The 23,587-nt window shown below is 45.8% G+C and overlaps 1 protein-coding gene across 1 annotated transcript in view; it reads right to left on the minus strand.

The window, feature by feature from the left end:
• Positions 1-12,940: 12,940 nt before the first annotated feature.
• The window catches only part of Psmd1 (proteasome 26S subunit, non-ATPase 1), a 97,419-nt gene continuing 86,772 nt past the window's right edge, over positions 12,941-23,587 (minus strand). Inside the window, exons 20-25 of the mRNA XM_048344543.1 lie at positions 23,172-23,341; positions 20,759-20,851; positions 18,986-19,072; positions 18,527-18,673; positions 15,163-15,318; positions 12,941-13,160 (exon numbers count right to left, since the gene is read on the minus strand). Of these exons, the coding sequence (XP_048200500.1) occupies positions 15,172-15,318; positions 18,527-18,673; positions 18,986-19,072; positions 20,759-20,851; positions 23,172-23,341 (644 nt within the window). The 3' untranslated portion in view covers positions 12,941-13,160; positions 15,163-15,171. The remainder of the gene's footprint in view (positions 13,161-15,162; positions 15,319-18,526; positions 18,674-18,985; positions 19,073-20,758; positions 20,852-23,171; positions 23,342-23,587) is intronic.

The following is a 23,587-nucleotide window of genomic DNA, read 5'->3' on the forward strand; positions in this document are numbered from 1 at the left end:
ACTCCAAGTCGATCTTCCCTGGGGGTGTTCTGTTGAAGTGGATGGGTCTTGGCAAAATGAGACCACAGGGCAGCCTACAGCCATGGCTTCTACTACAAAGAAATGACTGAAAAACCAAAGTCCTCATCCAGAGAGACACAAAAGAAGGGCTGCTGGGATGCATTTGATTTCTAGTTCCGGCTTGGACTTCCTTGGAGCTGCCCTCCTTCTTTCAGCTCTTCCATTTATGCTGCGGGCTGCACTTCTTTCCGCATCCTTCCAGCCAACCACTGTTTTCTAATTCAATGCTTTGATGGCCTGGTGTCAGTGGCTCACACCTGTAATCCTAGCTACTCAGGCTGAGATCTGAAGATCACGGTTCAAAGCCATCCTGGGCAGGAAAGTCTGTGAGACTCTTATTTCCAATAAACCACTAGAAAACCAGACGTGGTACTGTGGCTCAAATTGGTAGAGCACTGGCCTTGAGCTGAAGAGCTTGGGGACAGTGCCCAGGCCCAGAATTCAAGCCCCTCCACCAACAAAAAAAAATTTTTTTTTTTAAATACTTTGAGGTGGATTTCTGTCACTAGCAACTGAAGAGGCCTCACACGGACATCCTTTCTGTATATTTGTTGGAGACAGGAATAATAGACTGGTGTGTGAGACTGTCACACACATAGCACATTACTTCACGTGCAACACCAGTGGTGTGGAGGTTTATCTGTACAAGCCACGCAGCTGTCCTCACCACTGGGCCTGCGAGGACGCGGTTCTGACCCAGCTCCCTGCATTCACAGTCATCGCCCATAGGGAAAGGGCCCGGTGCCAAACAATGCCCGCGGTGTAGAGGCCAATCACAAGTTGTAGGCTCTTATGTTTTGACCAAATGACAATAGATCAACACTCCCTGAGTTTCCTCCTCCTTTATTTGCTAGGATGGCTCACTGAACGCAGGTAAACACCTTTACTGGTTTGTTATACAGAATATCACAAGGACACAGATAGATAGGCAGATGAAGAAGGACAGAAGGCAAGGTGTGGAGCAAGGGCATGGAGCTTCCGTGGCTCCTTAAGTGTCACCATCCTGGCCTAGCTAAAGGAGCTCTCCATGCCGACTGAGTACTTTGCCATTTGAGCCACCCCTCCTCTTCTGGCTTTTTGCTAGTTAGTCAAGGAGACTCAAGGAGCCTGGTGCTGGTGGCTCACGCCTGTAATCCTAGCTACTCAGGAGGCTGAGATCTGAGGATTGCGGTTCGAAGCCAGCTCAGTGAGACTCATCTTCAATGAACCACCGGAAACCGGAAGTGGAGCGGTGGCTCAAAGTGGTAGCACACTAACCTTGAGCAAAAAAAATCTCAGCGATAATATCCAGGCCTGGAGTTCAAGCCTCATGACTGACCAAAACAAAACAGTCTCAAGGAATTGTTTGCCTGGACTGTTTTCAAACCTCAATTCTCAGATCTCAGCGTGGATTCCAAGCAGGAGCTACCAGCCTCCGGCTACAGAGGCTTCTTGATGTAGGCCTGACCCACTATTAACTCTCGAGCCCCTCTCCGCGTTCCTGACAGTTCTAAGCTTCTAATCATGGCTTAGTCTTTCTTTGTTCTTTGGCGTGGTTTGTGGGTATTGAACTCAAGGGCTGGGGGCTGTTTCTGAGCTCTTGTGTACAAGGTTGGAACTCTACTACTTGAGACACTTCCTGCATTTTTGGTGGTTAACTGGAGATAAGAGTCTCACAGATTTTACTGCCTAGGCTGGCTTTTGAACCGTGATCCTCAGAACGTAGCCTCCTGAGTAACTAGGATTATAGGTGTGAGCCACTGGCACCTGGAATGGCTTGGTCTTTCTGGTGACATCACAATCTCCCATCATCTAAAAGTGGCCCCAGCAATGTGAGATTAATTTTCCTATAACAAACCCAGAAGTAGCTTCATACCAACAGCTTCAATTGTCAAGGATCTGGGTTTGTTTCTGAATTCTCTAATCTTTGGGACTGTGGGATATACTACAACAACTACATATTGCTTGATTCAGTTAATAAACATCAAATCCACCATACTTTCTCAGTTATAATTTAAGACTTCCTTCAAGTCCTGGAACACTTGTATGATGTTTAATACAAGCATCAAATTGGAAAAATCTCCAAGACAAATTCACTGTACTTAACTCCTTTGATACGTGTGGGTGTGAGTACGAAGGATGCCTGTGTCATGACAGGCAATCGATTCAGCGTACGGCTCTGTGTTCCTTGGTTTCAGAGCGGCACACTGAGCCAGGACCCAAACTTCCACCTCCTTAAGACTTGCTCAAGCACTCAGCACCCTATGTGTTCTTGTTTGACCTCTGCAGTTTTCCCAAAGCAGGACACACACCAGTGGACCCAGGATGACTTTCTACAATATTGAATTACGAACACTTCAAATATATGCAAAAGTTGGGAATAGTTTAATGACTCCCCATGAACCCACCACTCAGATTCTAAGACTATCAAGGAATGATATGCAATGGGCTGGGGATAGGGCCTAGTGGCAAGAGTGCTTGCCTCCCATACATGAAGCCGGGGTTCGATTCCTCAGCACCACATATATAGAAAATGGCCAGAAGTGGCACTGTGGCTCAAGTGGCAGGGTGCTAGCGTTAAGTAGAAAGAAGCCAGGGACAGTGCTCAGGTCCCGAGTCCAAGCCCCAGGACTGGCAAAAAAAAAAAAAAGAAAAAGAAATGATAGGCAAAACTTGACCTCCAACTAAATCCTTGGAATATGCAGAACTTCAGCCAACATCTCCACCTCTACACTGTTGGATAGACACCAAAGGGACTTGCTGAGCTCTATACTGCGGGGAGAGGGAGGCAATCGGAGACTTCTGCAGCCTGAAGAGCCAGTCCTAAGCGCTCTAGGAGTGCGAGGCTGTGTGTCTCTATGACATTGTACACAACTCGTGAATGAATTCACCTTTGAAGCTATAGAAGGCAAATAGCTGGCCACTGTCTCTGGTGCACAAGGGCAAAGAATAGAGACCACAGCAGAGAGAAAAAGAGCTGGTCATCATCAACCCGAGTTGGATAAAAGAAAAGTCCACCTAGATTAAATCCAATAAGCCTGTCTGGTAGCAGTTTGGTCGTAAGTTCCTGTAACAGGAATCTAAATCAAGAGTCCATTTCTGGATAAACTCTGGGCCTGGATAAAAAATAATTGGGACGGAGGAGGAACCCACAGGAATCCCAGGCATCTGTCTAGATGGAAATTACAGCAAGAGGTTAAAAAAAGAACCTTTCCTTGCAGAAAAGTTAGGTTTGGGTCATGAATGCCTGCAATCCCACGGCTGGGAGAAGGCAGGAGGATCTTGAGTTCGAGGCTAGCCGGGCCTACGTGGTGAGGCCCTCTCCCCAAACAGCAAAATCAAAACAACCAAAGAGGGCTGGGGATATGGCCTAGTGGCAAGAGTGCTTGCCTTGTATACCTGAGGCCCTGGGTTCGATTCCCCAGCACCACATATACAGAAAACAGCCAGAAGTGGCGCTGTGGCTCAAGTGGCAGAGTGCTAGCCTTGAGCAAGAAGAAGCCAGGGACAGTGCTCAGGTCCTGAGTCCAAGCCTGGACTGGCAAAAAAAAAAAAAAAAAACAACCAAAGAGCCCATGTGAACAGAACAACTGGGTCTCGCTGCCTCTCCCGTATCAAGGCCGATGGAATCACGAAGCTGCTCTGTGGGAAGGGAACATGGCTGGGAACAAATTTACCTGAGGAGAGCTACTTGGTGAGCGTCCAGCAGGGGACATGCAATCCACTTGGGCCTTGAGGGGTATTCCTGTTCCCAAGTTCTAGGAGTGTGAGTCACATCACAGCCCCATTTATTCAGTGGCCTCAGTAGACCAAACCTGGCTACCAGAAGGACAGTTTCCAAGCAAGCACAGCCAAGACACCAGTGCAGTCCCCGTCCCCTGCAAAGTACCGGGGCTAAAACTCAGGGGCCCCCTGCCCTGGCTTGGCTTTTGCACTCATGGCCCACAGCTCTGCTTCCTGCTTTTTGGTGGTTCATTGGAGATAAGAGCCTCACAGACTCTTCTCCTCGGGCTGGTTTCAGCCTGCTAGTAGCTAGAATTACAGGACTGCGTCATCAGCACTGGGCACCAGTGAGGCTCTTTTCACTGGTATTCATAGTCACAGACACTCAAAATGTTAGTGATGACTATGGCCTATTTGTAAGCAAGTTTAAAAATACAAATTAACAACGCTGGTAGCTGGTAGTTCATGCCCGTAATCCTAGCTAGTCAGGAGGCTAAGATCTGAGGATGGACATTTGAAGTTAGCCTGAGCAGGAAAGTCTTTAAGACTCTTACCACCAATTAACCACCCAAAAGCCACAACTAGAGCTGTGGCTCACGTGGCAGAGTGCCAACCTTGTGCAAAAAAAGCTAAGGGACAGCTCCCAGGCTTTAAGTTCAAGTCCCAGTACCAACACATAGACAGACAGACACACACTCTGCAGGCATGTGTTGTGAGCCTAAAAGGAAGTGCCTTGGCTAGAAGTGGAAGAGTTCTAACTGGGGCACGCTTGTACGATGCCTGGCGGGCACACCTTGAAGACCAGCAAGCCGTGGCACACAGAGACCACCTTCAGTTAGACGGGCATGCCTCTGAGAATTCCCTCAAGCCACAAAGTACCTCCGGGCTTAGCCTAAACCCCAGCTCTACCTGGCCCAATCCTACTTGAGGCCCCGAACCCACAGATGAGTCCCGGTGGCTACGGATCGTCCTTGAGCCAGGCTGACCCTGAGTGCAAGGGTAAGCCTTGGAGCTCCTTTCTGTATGACGCCATTCCTTTCTGAAGGATGACAGCCAGGGCCTGGGGAAAGACAGAATCTCGTGGGACTGATGGACACATCTCTCCAGGGACGGAGAGAACCTTCTGGCCATGGAAGTCCTCAGGCTCCACTCCGGTCGACCCTGAGAGTCCTGGGCCCAGGCCAGATGGGCGCTGGGGCTGGGTGACCCCTGGGCCTGGGCGGGCTGCGGTAGGCACTGTGGGAGGGGCCAGGCCAGCCAAGCTCCAGGCAGCCAAGGTGGAGGAGGAGGAGCCCGGCCAGGCCTGGGGGGTGGGATGGGAGGTGCGCTGTGCCCCTCTCAGGCCGCTGGAGGCTTGGGTGGAGGCCTGGGGGTAGCCATTCCCACCCCACCAGGCCTCAGGCGCCCCACCTTTCCCAACTGGCTTCCAGGAATCCAGGCTTGGCAGGCCTGGTGCTTTCCAGAAATAACAAACTGCGGAGGCCGCTCTGCCCAGGGCCCTGCAACCCACCCCACCCCTCCCATGGATTCCAGCAGCCCTTCCCGGCAGCCCCTCTTCTGCCCGCCCTGCTGACTGTCCCTAGCCCTCACCCACCCCCAACTCCTTACAGAGAAGCCCTGGGCAGGGCTGGCCTGCTTCCACCCTCACCACTCTAGCTCTCCCACTAAGGGTGAACATGTCACTCCCAAGGTGGAGAATCAGAGGGGACCCCCGCCCCCAGGACCTGGTCTGGAGGTCTCCAGAGTCTTTGCAAGCAGGGAGGACAGCAGGACAAGGCCCTAGCCTTCCTCTCAGGGTGTCTGGGGTGGGGGACAGTACTGTCCTCCCCGGCCTGCCAAGCGGGGAGGGGGCACAGGCCTTGGGCAGGTGCTGAAGCAGGTGGGATGCCAGTCAGCGCCCAGTGCCCTTGTGAATCACACCTCCCCTGGATAACTGAGTGTGGCTGAGAAGCTGTCCAGAACAAAACAATGACCTGAGCCCTGTTCCCGTTTCACCTTCAGGAAAGTACAGTCTGTCTGAGCAAGCCTGACACAGGTGAGCCCGCACCTGTCCAGACTGCAGAGCGCGAGCCCCCTGGCAGGCAGCACCCCGTGTTCTGGGTCATCCAAAGGGAGGAGAGGCTGTGGGTGGAAGGTGTCCTGGTCCAGCTGCGCATGGTGGAGCCCAGCCCACCACGGGGCAGGGAAGATGGGCTTCCACTGGTATCACATGAAGGAAACGTCTCTCCACATTTCTTCTTAGGAAGTTGATTGGGTTCATCCAGAAGCAGGACCTGGATAAGCAAGAAAGAAGGGCCAGGTCTCAGAACCCCCGCTAAGGAGGCTGGGTAGGTTCTGGGAAGTTGCTGAGACTGACCAGAAGTGTCCAGCGATGGAGGGGGACTGCGAGGGGGAGGAGGGGAGGCAATAAGGGTTGGGAGATGTTGCTCAGACAAGGAGAAAAGGGGCAGGCTTCCTCCAGCAGGAGCTTTGCGGGTCAGAAACATCCAGTAGACGTAGGCTGCGCACTGTGGCACGGGCAGGACTGGGCTGCCACTTTTCTTTCCATAATGCCAGGGAACTCAATGCAAGCTGGAGGGGCTGACAGCAAAAGGAAGCATACAGTCTCTCCAGGAAGTGTCTATCGAGGGGACCCTTGTGACATCTTAGCATTCCTCTTCCTTTCTCCTTCCCAGTGGCTGGGGTGCAGATGGGCTGTTTGAAGCACTGGCGCATGCTGGACTTTGAGGTGACCTTGGGTAAGGCAGCCAGCATGGTGGCTGCTACCAGCCTGCGGGGGCTGCCAGAACAAATGGTCTCATGCTGGAAGCTGATAAACAACAGGAATGTATTCTCCCAGAGCAAGAGGCCAGAAATTCAATATCAAGATGTCAGCAGGGTTGGGTTCTTCCAGAAGCTCCAAGAGGAACATCTGTTACTTGCCTTTCTCCTGGCTTCCAGAGGCTGCTGGCATCTCTTGTAACTGCATCTCCCCAATTATGGCGGTCTTCCGTGACTATGTCTGTGTGTTCCTTTTTTAAGGAAGCGAGGATGCTTGGCTGCCAGAGCCCGAGGAAGGGGAGCTGACGTCTAGCTAGCCCAGCCATGTTTCCTGTTTGAGGCACTCTGGTTTGGGAGATTCAGGCGAAGGAAATAGGCAGAAGTGGGAAAGCCCCAGTGGAGTGTGGGAAGGAGTCTCGGGACCTGGAGGCCTCGGGGGCTGGAGCTTGGACCTGGCTGCCCTGGACAGGGCAGACGGGGGGTCTCTGAGCTGTCTCTGCTGGACACATGGCCCACAGTGCTTCCGGACCTTCTCCAGGAGCCCACAGTCAGAAGGGTGTGTCCGGCCACATGTGGCCACACAGGTCAGCGACGAGCACGGGTCCACTCAGCCATGCTGGCACATGTGCCAGACCGTCGTCCTGGAGAAAGGGAACTGGCAGCCTAACCCTGTCTGTCCTATCTACCCTGCTAGGCCGAAGGTCATGCATGGCTCATACCCCAGGCTAAGGTGGTGGCTGTAGAGGCAGTCCCTTTATCTTTGGTGGCCCCAGAAGCAGACTCAGCGCAGCAGCCTCTGGAGGAGAGGGTAGAGCAGCCGGGGACAGGGAGGAGCGTGGCACAGCTGAGTGCTGACACTCAGATTCACACAGATGTGTCACCACCCGGACCTGTGCCTCCACTTCCCCTTCGGCCTGCCTGCAATGGTCCACACTTGGAAGAACTCCCAGAAGACAGGCTCCAAGAACTACTGTGCAAGGACAGGCAGGCTGGCTTCTCAAAACGATACAAACAGAGAAAGCCGGAAGTGGCGCTGTGGCTCAAGTGGTAGAGTGCTAGCCTTGAGCAAAAGAAGCTCAGGGGCAGTGCTCAGGCCCTGAGTTCAAGCCCCAGGATTGGAAAAACAAAACAAAACAAAAGGGATAGCTTGGGTCACATAGTGAGACTTGCCTCAAAGGAGAAAAATGAGATGACAGTAAGCTCCACAAAATATTAATTATGGTATCTCCTACTAATGTCCTTCTCCGTATTCTCCACGGTCCTGGGGTCCTTGCAAGGTACTCAGGGCCTTGCATTTGTTAGGACACTCTCTACACTTGAGACGCACCTCTAGCTCAGCCTACTTCTTATCACCACTGAAATAAGTATGCTCCCCCTCAACGTTTATTTTAATTACCCATACATGTTGATCTGATTTTAAGACAAATGAAATTATCTTCTCCTGGCCTTGTGCGACACTGGCTGTAGGACATGCTTTGCCAACTTCAGGGAATTGAGCCCTGATAGCCTCACTTGACCTTGAATCCCAACCCTCCCTCCTTCCGGCTGAGGAAGCGGGGTGACTGAACTCCATTTCCACGGAGCAGAGAGAGGAGAGGCTGAGGCACCTGTGTGCAGGCCCCCTGGGTCAGGCTGACTGCCAAGACTGTCACCGCGGCACCCACTTGCAGGTCTGTTGGCTCGGGTAGTCTGTGTACCCACCCCCCCAGGTTGATGCAAGACGCAAAGCCTGGGGTGTGGGAGGGCTGTGGCCCCTCCTGTTGGCCTTTGGGGCCTCTTGGCTCCACAGGAGGCAAAACACAGAGTTCCAGGAAAAAGAGCAAAAAGCATCTCCAAAACTGCGGCCAAATACAAATGCAGTTCTTCTTTGTGTTTTTTTTTTTTGGGGGGGGGGGCTTGAATGCGCAGCTTGGGCGCTGTCCTTGAACTTTTGTGCTCAAGCCTAGTGCTCCACCACTCGAGCCACAGCTTCACCTTTGGCTTTTTGGTGCTTAACTGAAGAGTCTCATGGACTTTCCTGCTTGGGCTGGCTCGGAACGGCAATCCTCAGATCTCAGCCTCCTGAGTAGCTAGGATGGCGGGAAGGAGCCGCTGGTGCCCGGCTGCAAAGTACTGCCATGGAGGGGAGGAGGGTGGAGAGCCTGGTGCCTGGGAGCCAGCAGGCCTGGTCCTGCGCATGCGGTGCTCGAGACTGGCCTGGCCTCTCGCAGCAGGGGGCGCTGCGCCTGCAGCTGCGGTTGGTTGATGCCACTTCTGGGGAACTCTGTCTCTTAGGCACATCTTCTATTGTAGTAAGTCCTTTGACTGCGCTCAGAGACACCAGTCTTGTAGTGAGGGGCTTTTGCTGATGTCTGCTTGTAACGCTGTTGGAAGGGCCACAGGGTCCCACTATCCCCATATTCACACGGCCTCAGCAGCAAGGGGTCTTGGGTCTTTGTGCTGCTTTGACAGTGTTTGTCAGAGTGAACTAAACCATCTGCAGTCTGTCAGTGAGACTTTCTGGGTTCTTTAGTTGGACACAATCTCCACTGAACCACTCATTGCCGTGGTGATTCAGAATAAAGCTGGGGCACTGGTAGCTTATATCTGTAATCCTAGCTACTTGGGAGGCTGAGATCTGAGGAACCTGGTTCAAAACTAGCCCCGTTAGGAAAGTCTGTGAGATTCTGTATCTCCAATTAACTGCCACAAAGCTGTTAACAGGAGCTATGACAACACTAGCCTTGAGCACAAAAGCCTCTGGGATAGTAGTTTAAGTCCTAGGACCTGTGCACATGCATGTGCATACACACGTACATACACACACAGAGTAAGTGAAAACAGGGCTGGGATGTAGCTTAGTGGTAGAGTGCTTGCCTAGCAGGTTCAAGGCCTTAGATTTAGTCCCTAGAAATTATGTTTAATAAAATATTTAAAGGACAAAAAAGTAAATAAAAATTGGGCATGCTGGTGCTCCCTATACTCTCAGCACTGAGGAGGCTCAGGCAGGAGGATTTTGAGCATGAGACCAGCCTGGACTCTTTTTCAAGATAAAAGAAAAGGCAAATATAAGAGAAAAGTTTTGTAGTTAGGCAGACCTGGGTTTGAGTTCCAGTTGCCTAATTTACTGGGTACCCTACATGTCTTTAGGACTCATTATCTTTGTGTGCAAAGCCCATAATAGGATTGAAAGGATTAGAGATGCTAATGGGTAGAAGTGCTGAATGGAAAGCGTAGAACACGGAAGCCAAGATACATTTGCCATCTGTCCATCCACCAAATATTTACAGGGGGCTTATAATGAGCCAGAACCTTCTCTGGGCACTTGGCACAGGGTAATCATCAAAAACAAACTCCTGGTCATCATTGAGTTTAGATGTAAATCAGAAAAAAAGACAATAAACACAGGCCAGGTGGCTTCCAGTGCCAGGGAGGAAAATCAGGCAGGGCATTACCCTCCTGAAGCTAAATCAGATGATTCCATCTGAAACCAGCAGGCAGCACTGGCCAGCATTTGAGGGGATGCTTTCAACTTACCTTTGAAGAGTTGATTTATAGACTGGTTGGGAAGCAAACACACAGAGGAAGCCATTAAGCCTTTTACAAATGCCAGGGGTCATAGACACCCAAGAGCTGCGTGGAGGAGACAATACAGGAGGCAAGTTAGCCCCCCTTCCTAGGCTACATTCTGGGAACAGAGGAAGGGGTTTGCTTATACCTAGCACCTGTCCTTATTTTAGGGATGCTAGCTCAAACTCAGCCTAAGCAGAAAGCCTTGGATGCTGTGAACCTTTTAAGTATTTGGGACATTGAGAGAGGATGGCTGTTCATACCAGGTCATAGAAATGACATCTGATAGGCAAGGCTTTTTCTTAGTCCAACGATTTACCAAGTTCCGGTTTGAAGTAATGGCTTGGGTCTTTACAAGTAATTATTTCCTGGATGCAATTTTACTAAAACCACGAACTCACCAATCTGGAAAATCCTGTTTCTACACATCTAAGACATATCCAGATTCCGGCAAGCAGATCCCTGGTGGGCTCTGCTGGAGGTCAAAGGGGTTCTGTAGTAATTAATGTTGCCTCTCTGCAAAGGATAAAAAAAGACAGGAGTTAGGAGTGCAGAGGAAGACACACTGGGAGGATTTACAGGATGGGCAGAGACATGCCTATCGCTGAGTCTAGATTTACTGAATCAAATAACCCCAGAAATTTCAGAGGCCAGAGCCCAGCTTAGTAGAAAGATGAATCTGTGATGTTGAATCCTGATGCCACATACACAATGAGAGCGGACCACACTGTTAGTGGATGAGGCAATGTGGTGGATGCCACTAGACTCCTGGCCTCTCTAATGCGGACTACCTGTAGATTGTGCACGATGATCTATTCTTTCAGTGTCTGGCACAAAGGTAAGCCAGTAAGAATTTGCTGTGACTTAATCTCCATAAGACTCTTATTTCGGGGCTGGGAATATGGCCTAGTGGCAAGAGTGCTTGCCCCGTATACATGAAGCCCTGGGTTCGATTCCCCAGCATCACATATACATAAAACGGCCAGAAGTGGCGCTGTGGCTCAAGTGGTAGAGTGCTAGCCTTGCGCAAAAAAGAAGCCAGGGACAGTGCTCAGGCCCTGAGTCCACGCCCCAGGACTGGCAAAAAAACAAAAAACAAAAAACAACAACAACAAAAAAACTTATTTCCTCTGCACAAATGAGGATGCCACTAAGGGGCAGGACTTGAACTCAGCCCAAGAGCAAAGTCCATGCTGTTTCCACTGTGTGCTGTGGCATAAAAGGAGTTCCACAGCTTTAACTGTTAAACTGGACCTTCAAAACAAAAAATAAGAACAAAACCCACCTTTGTTAAGGGCAAGGTGTAGAATGGGTAGAGTTGCTTAGAGAAAGCAGCTGAGAAGAGAACCCAGTAACAGATGTCTAAAGGCTAGCAGTCGGGAGGTAGTAGGATCTGCACAAATGACAACTTTCTTACCCAATCTGTGAAATAAAGGGTAAGTCCAAGACAGGTAGAGAATTAAAAGTAGGGTAGGCACCAAAGAGAGGGTTTTTAAAAGGCAAGGGTCTACCTTCAGACCAGTGGGATGAAGACTGGATTCTAAGATCAGATTCAAATTAAAAAAAAAAAAAAACCAAAAAACATTAACTTCCAGGCAATGGTGGCTCATGCCTGTAATCCTAGTTACTCAGGAGATTAAGACCTGGGAATTGGGGTTCAAAGTCAGGACAGGCAGGAAAGTCTGTGGGACACTTAGCTCTTCCTAACCGCCAAAAAGCCAGAAGTATGGCTCAAGTGGTAGAGGGCAAGCTTTAAGCAATAAAGCTAAGAGACAGTGCCCAGGCCCTGGGTTCAAGCTCTAGTACTGGCATAAAAAAAAACCCCAACCCAACAATAATCCAACATTTACTTCCACTGGCTTCATGGCTGTATACCCCACTTGTCTTGTACTGTGGAGTGTAGTGTGTCCTATGACATCATTTGGAGTTGGTTGCTGCTAGTCTCCCTGTTCTTCTATTAAACATGCTACTTCTAGTTCCTATCTTGTCCATGTGACTTAATTCCAGCAGGTTAGCTCTCAGTGCCATGCATTTCCTAAGAAATCTTCTATGGAAAAACAAACATCACGAAAACAGATATGGTAGCACTATACTCAGATCCAAGTGGCCATTCTACTTTATAGCTTGCACTTTTTAAAGCTATAGCCTTCTCAAGACTTAAATTCTGAACCGCACTGCCTAATAAGAACCAGTGTTGACCGCCTCCTAAAGCTTAATTTGTTATTTTGGAAGGAATGAAATGGCTTTGGCAGGCAGCCAGTGAACAGATCATCCCACCCACACTACTCAATTCTGGACAGTGACATCACTGAGAAACTTCTGCTCTTTGAGCATTTTGTAGATTAAGGGAAATGTAAGAGATAACTGTCCGAAATGCAAGCAATGTTAAGAGCTTGAACAGGAAGGACATAGCTAATGAGAAGCTAGGAAATGAGATAATCGCTTTTGTAGAATCATCTGATATTGAGGAAATAAGGAATTTACAAACGAGGGGACACAATGAAATTAACTCAGTAGAGCCATCCTTGGGGATCAGTAACCTTTAGACCCGGATTTAACAAGACCATAGACGATTGCGTTAGGGCTGAGCTATCCGGGAATTGGTTTTTCAGAATCAAAACCTAGATCCTAGGCTGGGGATGTAACAGCAATAGAGTGCTTACTTTTAGTATGTACAAGGCCCTGGGTTCCATCTTTAGCACAGTGAGAGAGAAGGAAAAAAAAAAATCTGTTCTTCAGAGTCAATTCCTAATATAGCCAAGGTTGGTCTCCAACTCAAGATCAACCTGCCTCGGCTTGTTGAGGCACCATGCCTGGCTTATAGAGGGAGAAAAAAAAATCATAGACTGAAAAACAAACCAACGACATCTTGTTTGGAGATTTTAATATATTTATTTCAAAACCAAGTTCTGTGAAAGAGCACACTAAACAGTCATATATCTTCTCTTCAGCCAAAGACTTGGAGATAAGGTTCTTCAGATGAGTGCAGAGGCAATGATACATGCATTGAGCGGCAGTTCCAGCGCGAGGTCCCTCACAGGCATTTCCAAGGTGAGCCTGGAGTCTTCTTCAGGTAAGCCAACGAGATCCTGGGAAAGACAAATGGGTTGTGGTGATGGAACTTGGCATCATTCTTGCTTCAAAATTACTCAAACAAACCCCCAAATCCCACAACTACCATCAGTTGGTATCTAGAACCAGTCTCCATCTCTGCCTGTGCATCCATAGCCAGTTTACACAAGAAGCTGCTTCCTTCCCAATAGACCTCTAAGCTGTTCCACAGTTAAATGCTTTGAAGCCCATAATCAGGTTTCGATGTGGAACCAAGAAAGGCTACATCCAGCTGACTGACCAAAGTCAATTTGCCATGGCCTGAGCAGTCACAATACTCTGTTGCATGCTTGGTGGGGAACGCTTAGGAAACCAAGGCAGAAACCTCATTCTTAACAGCAGGTTTAGGTGGTGGGGAAGCAGTCTATTTCCTTTACTCTCTGCCTCATCCTCTGAGTCATGAATACATTTTCTTTATTTGTTTTGTTTTTTGTTGCCAGTCCTGGGGCGTGGACTCAGGGCCTGAGCACTGTCCCTGGCTTCTTTTTGCTCAAGGCTAGCACTCTGCCAACTTGAGCCACAGCATCACTTCTGGCCGTTTTCTATATATGTGGTGCTGGGGAATCGAACCTAGGGCTTCATGTATACAAGAAGCACTCTTGGGCTAGGGATATGGCCTAGTGGCAAGAGAGCTTGCCTTGTATACATGAGGCCCTGGGTTCGATTCCCCAGCACCACATATACAGAAAACGGCCAGAAGTGGTGCTGTGGCTCAAGTGGCAGAGTGCTAGCCTTGAGCAAAAGGAAGCCAGGGACAGTGCTCAGGCCCTGAGTCCAAGGCCCAGGACTGGCCAAAAAAAAAAAAAAAAAAAAAAAAAAAAGAAGCACTCTTGCCTCTAGGCCACATTCCCAGCCCTGAATACATTTTCTTACTAACAGCAAAGATTCTGTCTTAATATGTAGCAGAGATTTTTCTAAAATTGCTAATCAGTGTGTAACACTGATAGATTTCCAACCTAAAAATGCCTTTTTTTTCTTTTCCCCTGGTGTGTGAACTCAGGGCCTTAAACCATGTTCCCAGTCCTAAATCTATTTTTTATTTGAGCAGACTGAAATAAATGAGTTCTCATCTTCCTTAAAGAGAAACTGTAATAGGACAACTTAATTAGAAAAACCTGATTATCATTCACATGTGCCTTCAGATATGTGATAACTATTAAAAGGAAACAGGAGAACTGAGTAGTAATTTCATACAATTAAATTATTCCTGTCTTTTAAATCTAAAAACCAACTTCAACACTGTTAGAAATACTGGCTGAGGGAAGAGGTAATAAGTTTGACAAGAAATGCACTCACCACTTTACATATATAACTGTAACCCCTCTGTACATCACCTTAACAATAAAAATTTAAAAAAATACTGGCAATCATTTGTAATTATATTTTAAAATGTAGCACCCCCACCAAAAAAAAAAACACCCCAAAATACTGGCAAAACAGTAATTCTTTTCAACTGGATGACTCCAAAGTTTCCAGGAGTAACATGTTTTTCAGTATGTTTGGTGTGCAATTGCCCATTAAATACACCAGTGCTGGGCTGCCGGTGTTCTTCAACAGCGTGACCTATGGACCAATGGCCCTCTAGATCTAACTGAACCACAGCAAGGAGCTTATAGCAGAACGCAAATTAACTTCATCACTAAGCAAACTGTGCCATTCAGCAGAAGACTTTTCTCCAAGGAAGACGCACAGTATATTTATACTCTGCAGCAAGCCTCCTATTTCCTTTGGAAACTATAGAAATAGTTATAGACAAGCCACTTTGAGTACCATGGTAGAGTACTGGAGGCGAGTCAAGGAAGAAAGAAAAAAGAACTTGTGGTTTCACATGCAGAAAGGGGTCAAAAGTGGGAGGGGGAGCTGTAGATACATAGGCGTGCACACAAGAAGAGGAGAAGTGAGACCATGTTTTTGCACAAAGCCTTTGTGAAGTCTTGATGAAGGGCTTTTCCCTTGTGAGTGGTTTTGGTGAACACTCACCTCTGGTCCTTAATCATCAATGTATTCAAATGGCTCTGGGGGCTCTGGCTCTTGCTCTTCCTCCTCAATTTTCGGGCCATGTGCTGCCACAGGTTCCACCAGCTCTTCAATGTCCTCACTGGTGTCCTTCAGAATTATGATTCCCCCAATGGAGAGCTGAAACACAGCAACACAGCATGAGCCTCGCTCCGAGTTCCACGTGTTCTACAATTTACAAGGGCGAGCCATACCAGGGTAAAGATAACAGTAACCCCTATGAGTATTGAAAAACTTACCCATGCTGAGCCCAAGTGGCTCACACCTATAATCCTAGTGACTCAGGAGGTTGAGATCTGAGGATCATGGTTTAAAGCCAGCCTGGACAGGAAAGTCTGTGAGATTTATCTCCACTATATTTCCTAAAAAAAGCCTAGAGCTATAGCTCAAGTGGTAGAGTGCTATCATTGAGCAAAATAAGGTCAGGGACAGCATCCAGACCCTGAGTTCAAGCCCCAAGAATGGCACAAAAAACACCCCCCCCCCCAAAAAAAAGCCTTATCCCAGTGGTTCTAAATGCTGCTCTGTTTGAATGCTGCATCTCAATTTAAGAAATGTTTCCTAGCCAAAGACCTGCTGACTAACCTTACTTTGACTGCAAGTAGAATATTTATTATTCTTTTCCCAAGAACAGGATTTGAACTCTTGATCTGTTTTGGCTCATGGGCTGACTTGACGCTCTCACACCTGAGCTACAGCCTCCAACCCTAAATGTTTATTATTTTAATTTTGCATGCCAGTGCCTTCCTACTCAAGATAATGGCCTTTGACCACCATCATTTTTATCAACTTGGGACTTGTTAAAAGTGTGGAAACATTGGGAGCAAGTTGCTCATAGCTGTAATTCTAGCTCTTCAGGAGCCTGAGATTCAAAGATTGCAGTCTGAAGTCAGCCCGGGCAGGCAAGTCCATGAGACTTACCTCCAATCAACTACCAAAATGCTTGAACTGGTACAACGCCAGCCTTGACCAAAAAGCCAAGCAAGAACAGTAGGTCCCCGAACCCACACATACATAGAAACACAAAAGTAAAAAAGCTGTTCCCTGTTGGATCTGCATTTTTAACAAGCTCTCAGTTGATATGAATCCTATTTACAGTATTAGAAACATAGAATTATAAACAAATAGTATATTGGCCATCATTTTGGATGCAAGAGAAATATAGACATAAAAAACCAAGTTTCCTCCAGAAATTCCAGAATGATGGAGAAAATAACAGAGCATAGACACCTGCATGTTCATTGTAATCTCTAAGTCCTTGTGATGCAGGCCACATGGGAAAAAAGAAAAGCAGATGGCCACAGCAATTCTATACAGCCCCCTCTCAACATATCAGCAGAAGGTGAATCTAAACATCAAACTGTCCACCCATCTGTGGTGTGCTAATTTCATTCTGTTTGCTTGCCTGTGTCAAAGGAAATGGAAAGCTGTGCTTTGTAATTCAATTAGTCAACAGTGGTAGGCACATCTGGGAAAAGCATATTTCTACCACGGCACATTCTGGGCAGGCAAAGCGGCACAGGCTCATCAGCGAAATGACTCACATGCCTACAACCATTTCTGCAGCTGAACCTAATCCGATTTTCACTCACCACCATTCTGCCCTGTCTCGTTGCAAACCTGGTGTGCCTTCATAAACTGCCAACTCCTTTCCCCCTCCCAACACACAGAAACATGAATCCATAACTTCGTAAACAAGTTTGCTTTTCTTGAATGCATTTTATGAACAGACTCAGCCTTTACTACTGATTCCCATGACAAGAACAACAAAGTACATACATGACCATTGCCCTGATCCTTTTCCAAGGCCTGCAAGTTTAATCAAATGGAGATGAGCTTCTACCAAAGACAAGAGAATGCCCACATGCAAAAGGACTGCTTAGTTTTTGGAAACATGTAGCTCAGGTTATGACTATATCAAGCCTAACAGGAACAAAATAATCCAACTCAAATTCTGCAACACAGTCACCATAGCAATACAGGTTTATTAATGCTTTCATAGCCTGGAGACACAGTTCACACTGAGGAGAGATTAGGATCTAAGGACAACTGAAGACACAGGCCAGAGCACACTGGGTGTGAAGCAGAGAACAGCACACAGCTGCCGACTCCACACAATCATCAGAGGAAGGACCTTGCCATTGAGGGTGGGCATGGGACACCGGGAGTCCCTTCTTCACATACACATTATACATCGAGGGTACAATATGTATAAAACTCACTCTTTCAAAGTAAAAATTTTAGTAATCCACAAATCTGGGTAGCTACTCCTACTATTTGACCTGAAGACATCTGCATGAACCTATGGTCAGACATTTTGAGCATAAGCTCAACAATCACTGAATTTCAAATTGTAGTCCACCAGTGTGCTCAGATAGCCTCATAGCCTTGAATATATGCCTTTCTGATTTTAGTTCTTTATAACTCAAAAATGGGGGCTAAGTATCTCTAGGTGGGTGTTGGTAGCTGATGCCTGTAATCCTAGCTATTCAGAAGGCTGAGATTATAGTGCAAAGCCAGCCCAGATAGGAAAGTCCATGAGACTCTTACGTAAAAAACCTAGAAGTAGAGCTGAAGGACAATGTCCAAGTCTTGAGTTTCAAGCTCTAGTACTGGGGCACACACCCATATGCATACATGCACACACACAATTATGAATCTTAAGTATTTACTAGTTGTATCTGAATATGTCTGTTTAAGATATATCTCAACTGGCAAGAGAAATTCATAGATGCTGTAAGTGGAACATATCACTAGAATGAAATGAGTTGCAGTTCAGAAAGTGAATACACTTCTTTGGGGGTTGTCGGTTTATTCAATTATTACTATAGGTCAGGCAGTGCTAAATCACTGGGAGCACAATTATTTTAGGTGTTTTACAAGCAACAACCTATTTAATGTTTACAGCATCCCCAAAAGTTAGTTCCATATAAATTTCACTGATGAAGAAGCTGCAACACAAACAATTAAATGGCCTGGTTTCACAGGGAAAATGAGGGAAAGAGGAGTGACATATATGGGCTAAGGTCACACAGTCTGTGAGTGCTAGAATCAAGGCTCAAACCCGGCATATCTGTAGAGTTTCTGTGTCTAATTACCATGCTGTCTTAGCAACTTCTATGTAAGTCTGTGGTAAAAGAAGGGAGGAATTTATAGGATAAAGCACTTCAAGATCTAGATCAAACAGGAAATGTCCAGTCTTTTGCTAAAAGTAGGTTTCTTAGTATTTGCAAAATTGATCGATATTTTGGGATTCAGACTTCTGTGTCATATGTACAAATGACCATTCCACTGGCATACACAGCTCTTAGAGGCACCGGTTACTTACTGGTTTGAAAGGCTGGTATCTACAGGTCTCTGGCATGGTTAGGACTTTAAGTTGGGCAGGCATAACTCGAGCTGGGTTATCCAATAACTGGAAGTTTGGCTCAGGCTCTTTTTTCTTCTCTTTTTCTTCCTTTTTCTCTGCCTCATCCTAATGGGAGAAAAAAGCAACTCAATAAATGTTCACTTTTGTTCCACAGTCCACTTATGCCCCTCAAAACCCATTTTAATTGTCATTTTCTCTAGGAACTCATTCCTGATTGGTGACCTTTCATTCCTACCACAAATGGATAATCTTTAGATTTCTCTTTTTAATAGCAGGATGTGCTTCTATATGCTGGGAACAAAATAATTAAATTTGTAAAAAGGTATAAACAAAGCATAATAATGTTTAAATAATAAAGATTGGATCATGATAGAGATAGGATACATCTAACCCATATAGCCACTAAGATATACCTACCACTTCCATTTTCTCTTCCTCCTTTTTTTCTTTTTCCTTTTCCTTCTTTTTAGCCTTGGCAGTAATAGATAACACAGCAGTAGAAACCTAGAGAATAAGATAAATTATTGCAATATTTTACCTACTCTGAAGATTTAAGCTCAAAGAGAAGTCAGTACTATTTCCTGAGTTCAAGATCTTGTGTCCTGGCAATAAGTATTAAAAAGAACAAAATAATTGGAGAATACATAGGAAAAGCAAGCAGATTATTATTATTATTATTATTTTGCCAGTCCTGGGGTTGAACTCAGAGCCTGAACACTATCCCTGGCTTCCTTTTGCTCAATGCTAGCACTCTGCCACTTGAGCCACATCACCACTTCTGGCCTTTTCTATATATGTGGTGCTGAGGAATCGAACCCAGGGCTTCATGTATGGGAGGCAAGCACTCTTGCCACTAGGCCATATTCCCAGCCCTAGCAGATTATTTATTTACATAACTTACTACCACTGTCATCAGATGACTCTTAGATCCTGGAGGCTGTTTCTAGCGTAACTCTAATCTTTTCTGATCTGGATATGAATTTTTTGTCCTACTTCTCAGATAAGAGATGAGTGTTATACCCTTTCTTGCTTTATAGGGAAAACACTGAGGACATAAAAATTTCCTCTGGTCCTAGAGATGCCTTGTAATATACAATGGATGACTAGTAGCAAATTCAAGGTGGAAAAGGATTTTGGAAAGCTGAGCAACATTGCTAGACAAGCTGATTGCTTCCATACCTTAGAGGAGGTCTGAAGCAAGGATATTTGTTACCCGACACTCATGAATCTGGTCAATTCTTTTTTTTTTGGCCAGTCCTGGGCCTTGGACTCAGGGCCTGAGCACTGTCCCTGGCTTCTTCCCACTCAAGGCTAGCACTCTGCCACTTGAGCCACAGCGCCGCTTCTGGCCGTTTTTTCTGTATATGTGGTGCTGGGGAATCGAACCCAGGGCCTCGTGTATCCGAGGCAGGCACTCTTGCCACTAGGTTATATCCCCAGCCCTGGTCAATTCTTACTCACAAACAAATCTTAAAGCAAAGAATCTACAACTGGGTAATGTGAAACAATATATCTAAAGAAAACGACCATTTTTCCATATGTAAGTACCATGGAAGGATAATTTTACTGGGTATAATTTCATGGGCAAGTGCAGCCCTCTAACTGTGCATCCATCTTTATTACCTATCATTCAGTGTCCTATAGGTTACTGGAAGGAATATAAATGCTATATTCACTGTGAAAAGCAGATAAGTTAATACTTATAAAATTAAATGGCATACATTACTTGGGATCAACCAATTCCACACCTAATTCTATCCAACTAAAAGATACACTTACACAAGTGTATGTACAAAAAAAATTCTCATTTCATCTGTAGTAGAGACAAATGAGAAATAAATGTACATTAGATAACCTGATAAAAAACCAAATAACCATACATACATGAAGGTATTGCTCTGCAGGTTGGGGAAAAATGTGATCCATATAGACTGAAAGTACTAAGGCTACAGTGCTAAAGAATAAATAAGAAAGCTGTGGAGAATGAATGTGCATGTGGTACACAGACACACAGTACAGATACATGTACACTGGCAAGTGCAGAGAAAACTGTTAGACACAAGTTGGGATTCTGACAATGTGGGACTTAGATACCAAGAAGAAAAGGATTAATGCAGTGAAAATAATCTCAATTAAAACATGGTGGGGCTCCCTTATATAACAGGCAGTTCAAAAGAATAAGGATCCTACCTTTTCCTTTTCTTTTTCTTTTGGAACTTCCAGCGGGGCAGGATATGCAAACGTGGATGGTTTACAGTTTGATTTATACTGAACTTTCGGCATCTGAAGAAATGAAAGAACTTTGTAAATAAGTAATATCAGAATCTCCACTAAAACAATCAGCATCAGGACATGGAGCTGTGGTAGAGTGCTAGACTTGAGCTGAAGAGCTCAGGGACAGCACCCAGGCCCAGAGTTCAAGCCCTATGACAGACAAAAAAAGGAAAAACAATCAGCATCAACATTTAAGTTCTAGAAGTGAGGCTGTGGCTCAAAATGGTGGAGAGCACTAGCTTTGAGCAAGGGCTCAGGAACAGATTGCAGGCCCTGAGTTCAATCCCCATGACTGAAAAATAAGTATTTAAGTTCTAGGCTTTTAGCAAGCATTCAGATATAAAGGGACAGTAGTTTCCACTCAGGTTAAAAAAGAAAGCTATTGGTGGGTTGGGAATATGGAGTAGTGGTAAAGTGTTCGCCTCACATACATGAAGCCCTGGGTTCGATTCCTCAGCACCATATATATAGAACAAAGCCAGAAGTGGCACTGTGGCTCAAGTGGCAGAGTGCTAGCCTTGAGCAAAAAGAAGCCAGGGACAGTGCTCAGAGCCTGAGTTTACGCCTCAGGACTGGCCAAAAAAAAAAAAAAGTTAGAGATTGGGAACTGATCCCATCTAAATAGGTAATACTCTTAGAGAAATAAAAATGCCCAATATTTACAAGTATGAGCAGTTTTGATACTGAAATTCTTAACAAAGAATAGCTGAACTGCATGGCTATACTGAAAAATCAGTATGATGAAATACTCAACCAATTAATTTTTTAGCCTAAATTTTTCCACTCTGAAATGTAATGAAACATTTTAACATTGGTGATGACCAGACAAAAAAGTTATTTAAAGGTCAAAAGGCCTTGGATCTTTAAAGAAGAACAAGATGAATCATCAGGTCACAGGACTGAGAAAAATCTAAATACAAACAAACAAAGCTCATTAAAAAATACCATAAAGAGGGCTCAAGTGATAGAGTGAGTGCCAGTCTAGCAAGTAAGCTGAGCAACTTTCTGAGTTCAAACCAACTCTGGCACTGGTAAAGAAAAACAATTTCAAAAAATGAGATGACAGGGCACATAGCACCTTAAGTCTTTAACCTACATTACCAGTTTTGTTCTGTCTGAATTCCTCACTGTTGGGTCTTTTTCTTTGACACCACCAAAGAAAAATTCCCTTACTTTGCTTTTCTCTCTAGTAGTAACTCTTTCATCAGTTACTCCAGTATTACAGAATTTTAAAAAGTACATTTGTCTCAAGTTCTCTTTCATTAATTAGTGAAGATTTACTTTAAGTAAATCTGTGTGTGTGTATGTGAGAGAGAGAGAGAGAGAGAGAGAGAGAGAGAGAGAGAGAGAGAGAGAGAGAGAGAGAGAGAGAGAGAGAGAGAGATGGGACTTGAATTCAGGGCCTAGGTGCTTTCTCTGAGCTTTTTTGTTCAAAGCTAGTGCTCTACCACTTGAGCTACAACTCTACCTCTGGCTTTTTTGGTGCTTAATAGGACAAAGGAGGCTCATGAATATCCTGCCTGGGCTGGCTTCAAACTGCCATTCTCAGATCCCAGCCTCCTGAGTAGCTAGGATTACAAGCATGAGCCACGGTTACCTGGCTAGTTTAAGTCTTAATTCCTTTTTTTTTCTTTTCATTTTCTTTCATCAGTCATGGGGCTTGAAGGCTTGAACTCAGGGCCTGCATGCTGTCTGTGACCTTGTTCACTCTAAGCTAATGCTCTACCACTTTGAGCCACAGTGACTTGTAGTTTTCTAGTGGTTAACTGGAGAGAAGAGTCTCACAGATTTTCCTGACCTGGCTGGCTTCGAATTGTGATCCTCAGATCTCAGCCTCCTGAGTAGTTAGGATTACATGCATAAGCTACCAGCACCTAGCTTCTTTATTCCTTTTTATTCAAGTGGTGTCACAGCAGTGTAACAGCTTCTATGGATTCTAAAATAATCTTTCTAAAATATAAACCTCATGTCATTTATCTTACCTTACTGAAGTCTTTCAAGACCTCTCATCACCTTTGAGATTAAATAAAATCACTTAGAGTGGTCTGTAAATCCTCTCCATGTCTCTGCATTAAGATTTCTCACAATTCTCTCTCAAAACATGTACCCCATGCTACACAGCAGCTTGGTTTCTAAAACTTACACTAATACATTCCACTAAATAAGGTGATGAGTAGCACTGAAGGGAAAATACTCTATTGGAGATGAACTGCTCTTTAAAATTTCACAGGAATCCACGCGCGCGCGCGCGTGTGTGTGTGTGTGTGTGTGTGTGTGTGTGTACACTATGAATAGGCTACATTGCAAAGATGAGGGATCACAAACAAACCTTTAAGTCCTTGTTAAGGCCAATGACACAGGTAGGGGTATAAGCCAATGACAGGAAGTGTGAAAGAGGAAACCAGAACCAGAACTGGGTAAAGACAAGGACGCCAACCACAGAAGGCATATGAGTATGTCCGGTCCTGGACTGTAAGGAGATTGTGACATTATGACCACCTGTAGAAAAATAGAGAAAAGCCATGAACAGCAATCCAGCAGGCAATAGCAAACATTTCTAAGCAGTGGACCAGGGAATCACTGTGGTTCCCTAGTGATTATTTTAATGCACGGTTGAAACTATTTAATACAGAGTCCTTGGAATCCATCTGTGAGCTACCTAGCCTCTCCAAAATTAAAAGTACTTTAATGACTTAAGAGGAAATCTATAAGTCTACAGGCAGGCAGTTTTTAAAAACTAAGATG

The sequence above is a fragment of the Perognathus longimembris genome, chromosome 4, assembly GCF_023159225.1.
Source record: "Perognathus longimembris pacificus isolate PPM17 chromosome 4, ASM2315922v1, whole genome shotgun sequence".
NCBI lineage: Eukaryota > Metazoa > Chordata > Mammalia > Rodentia > Heteromyidae > Perognathus > Perognathus longimembris.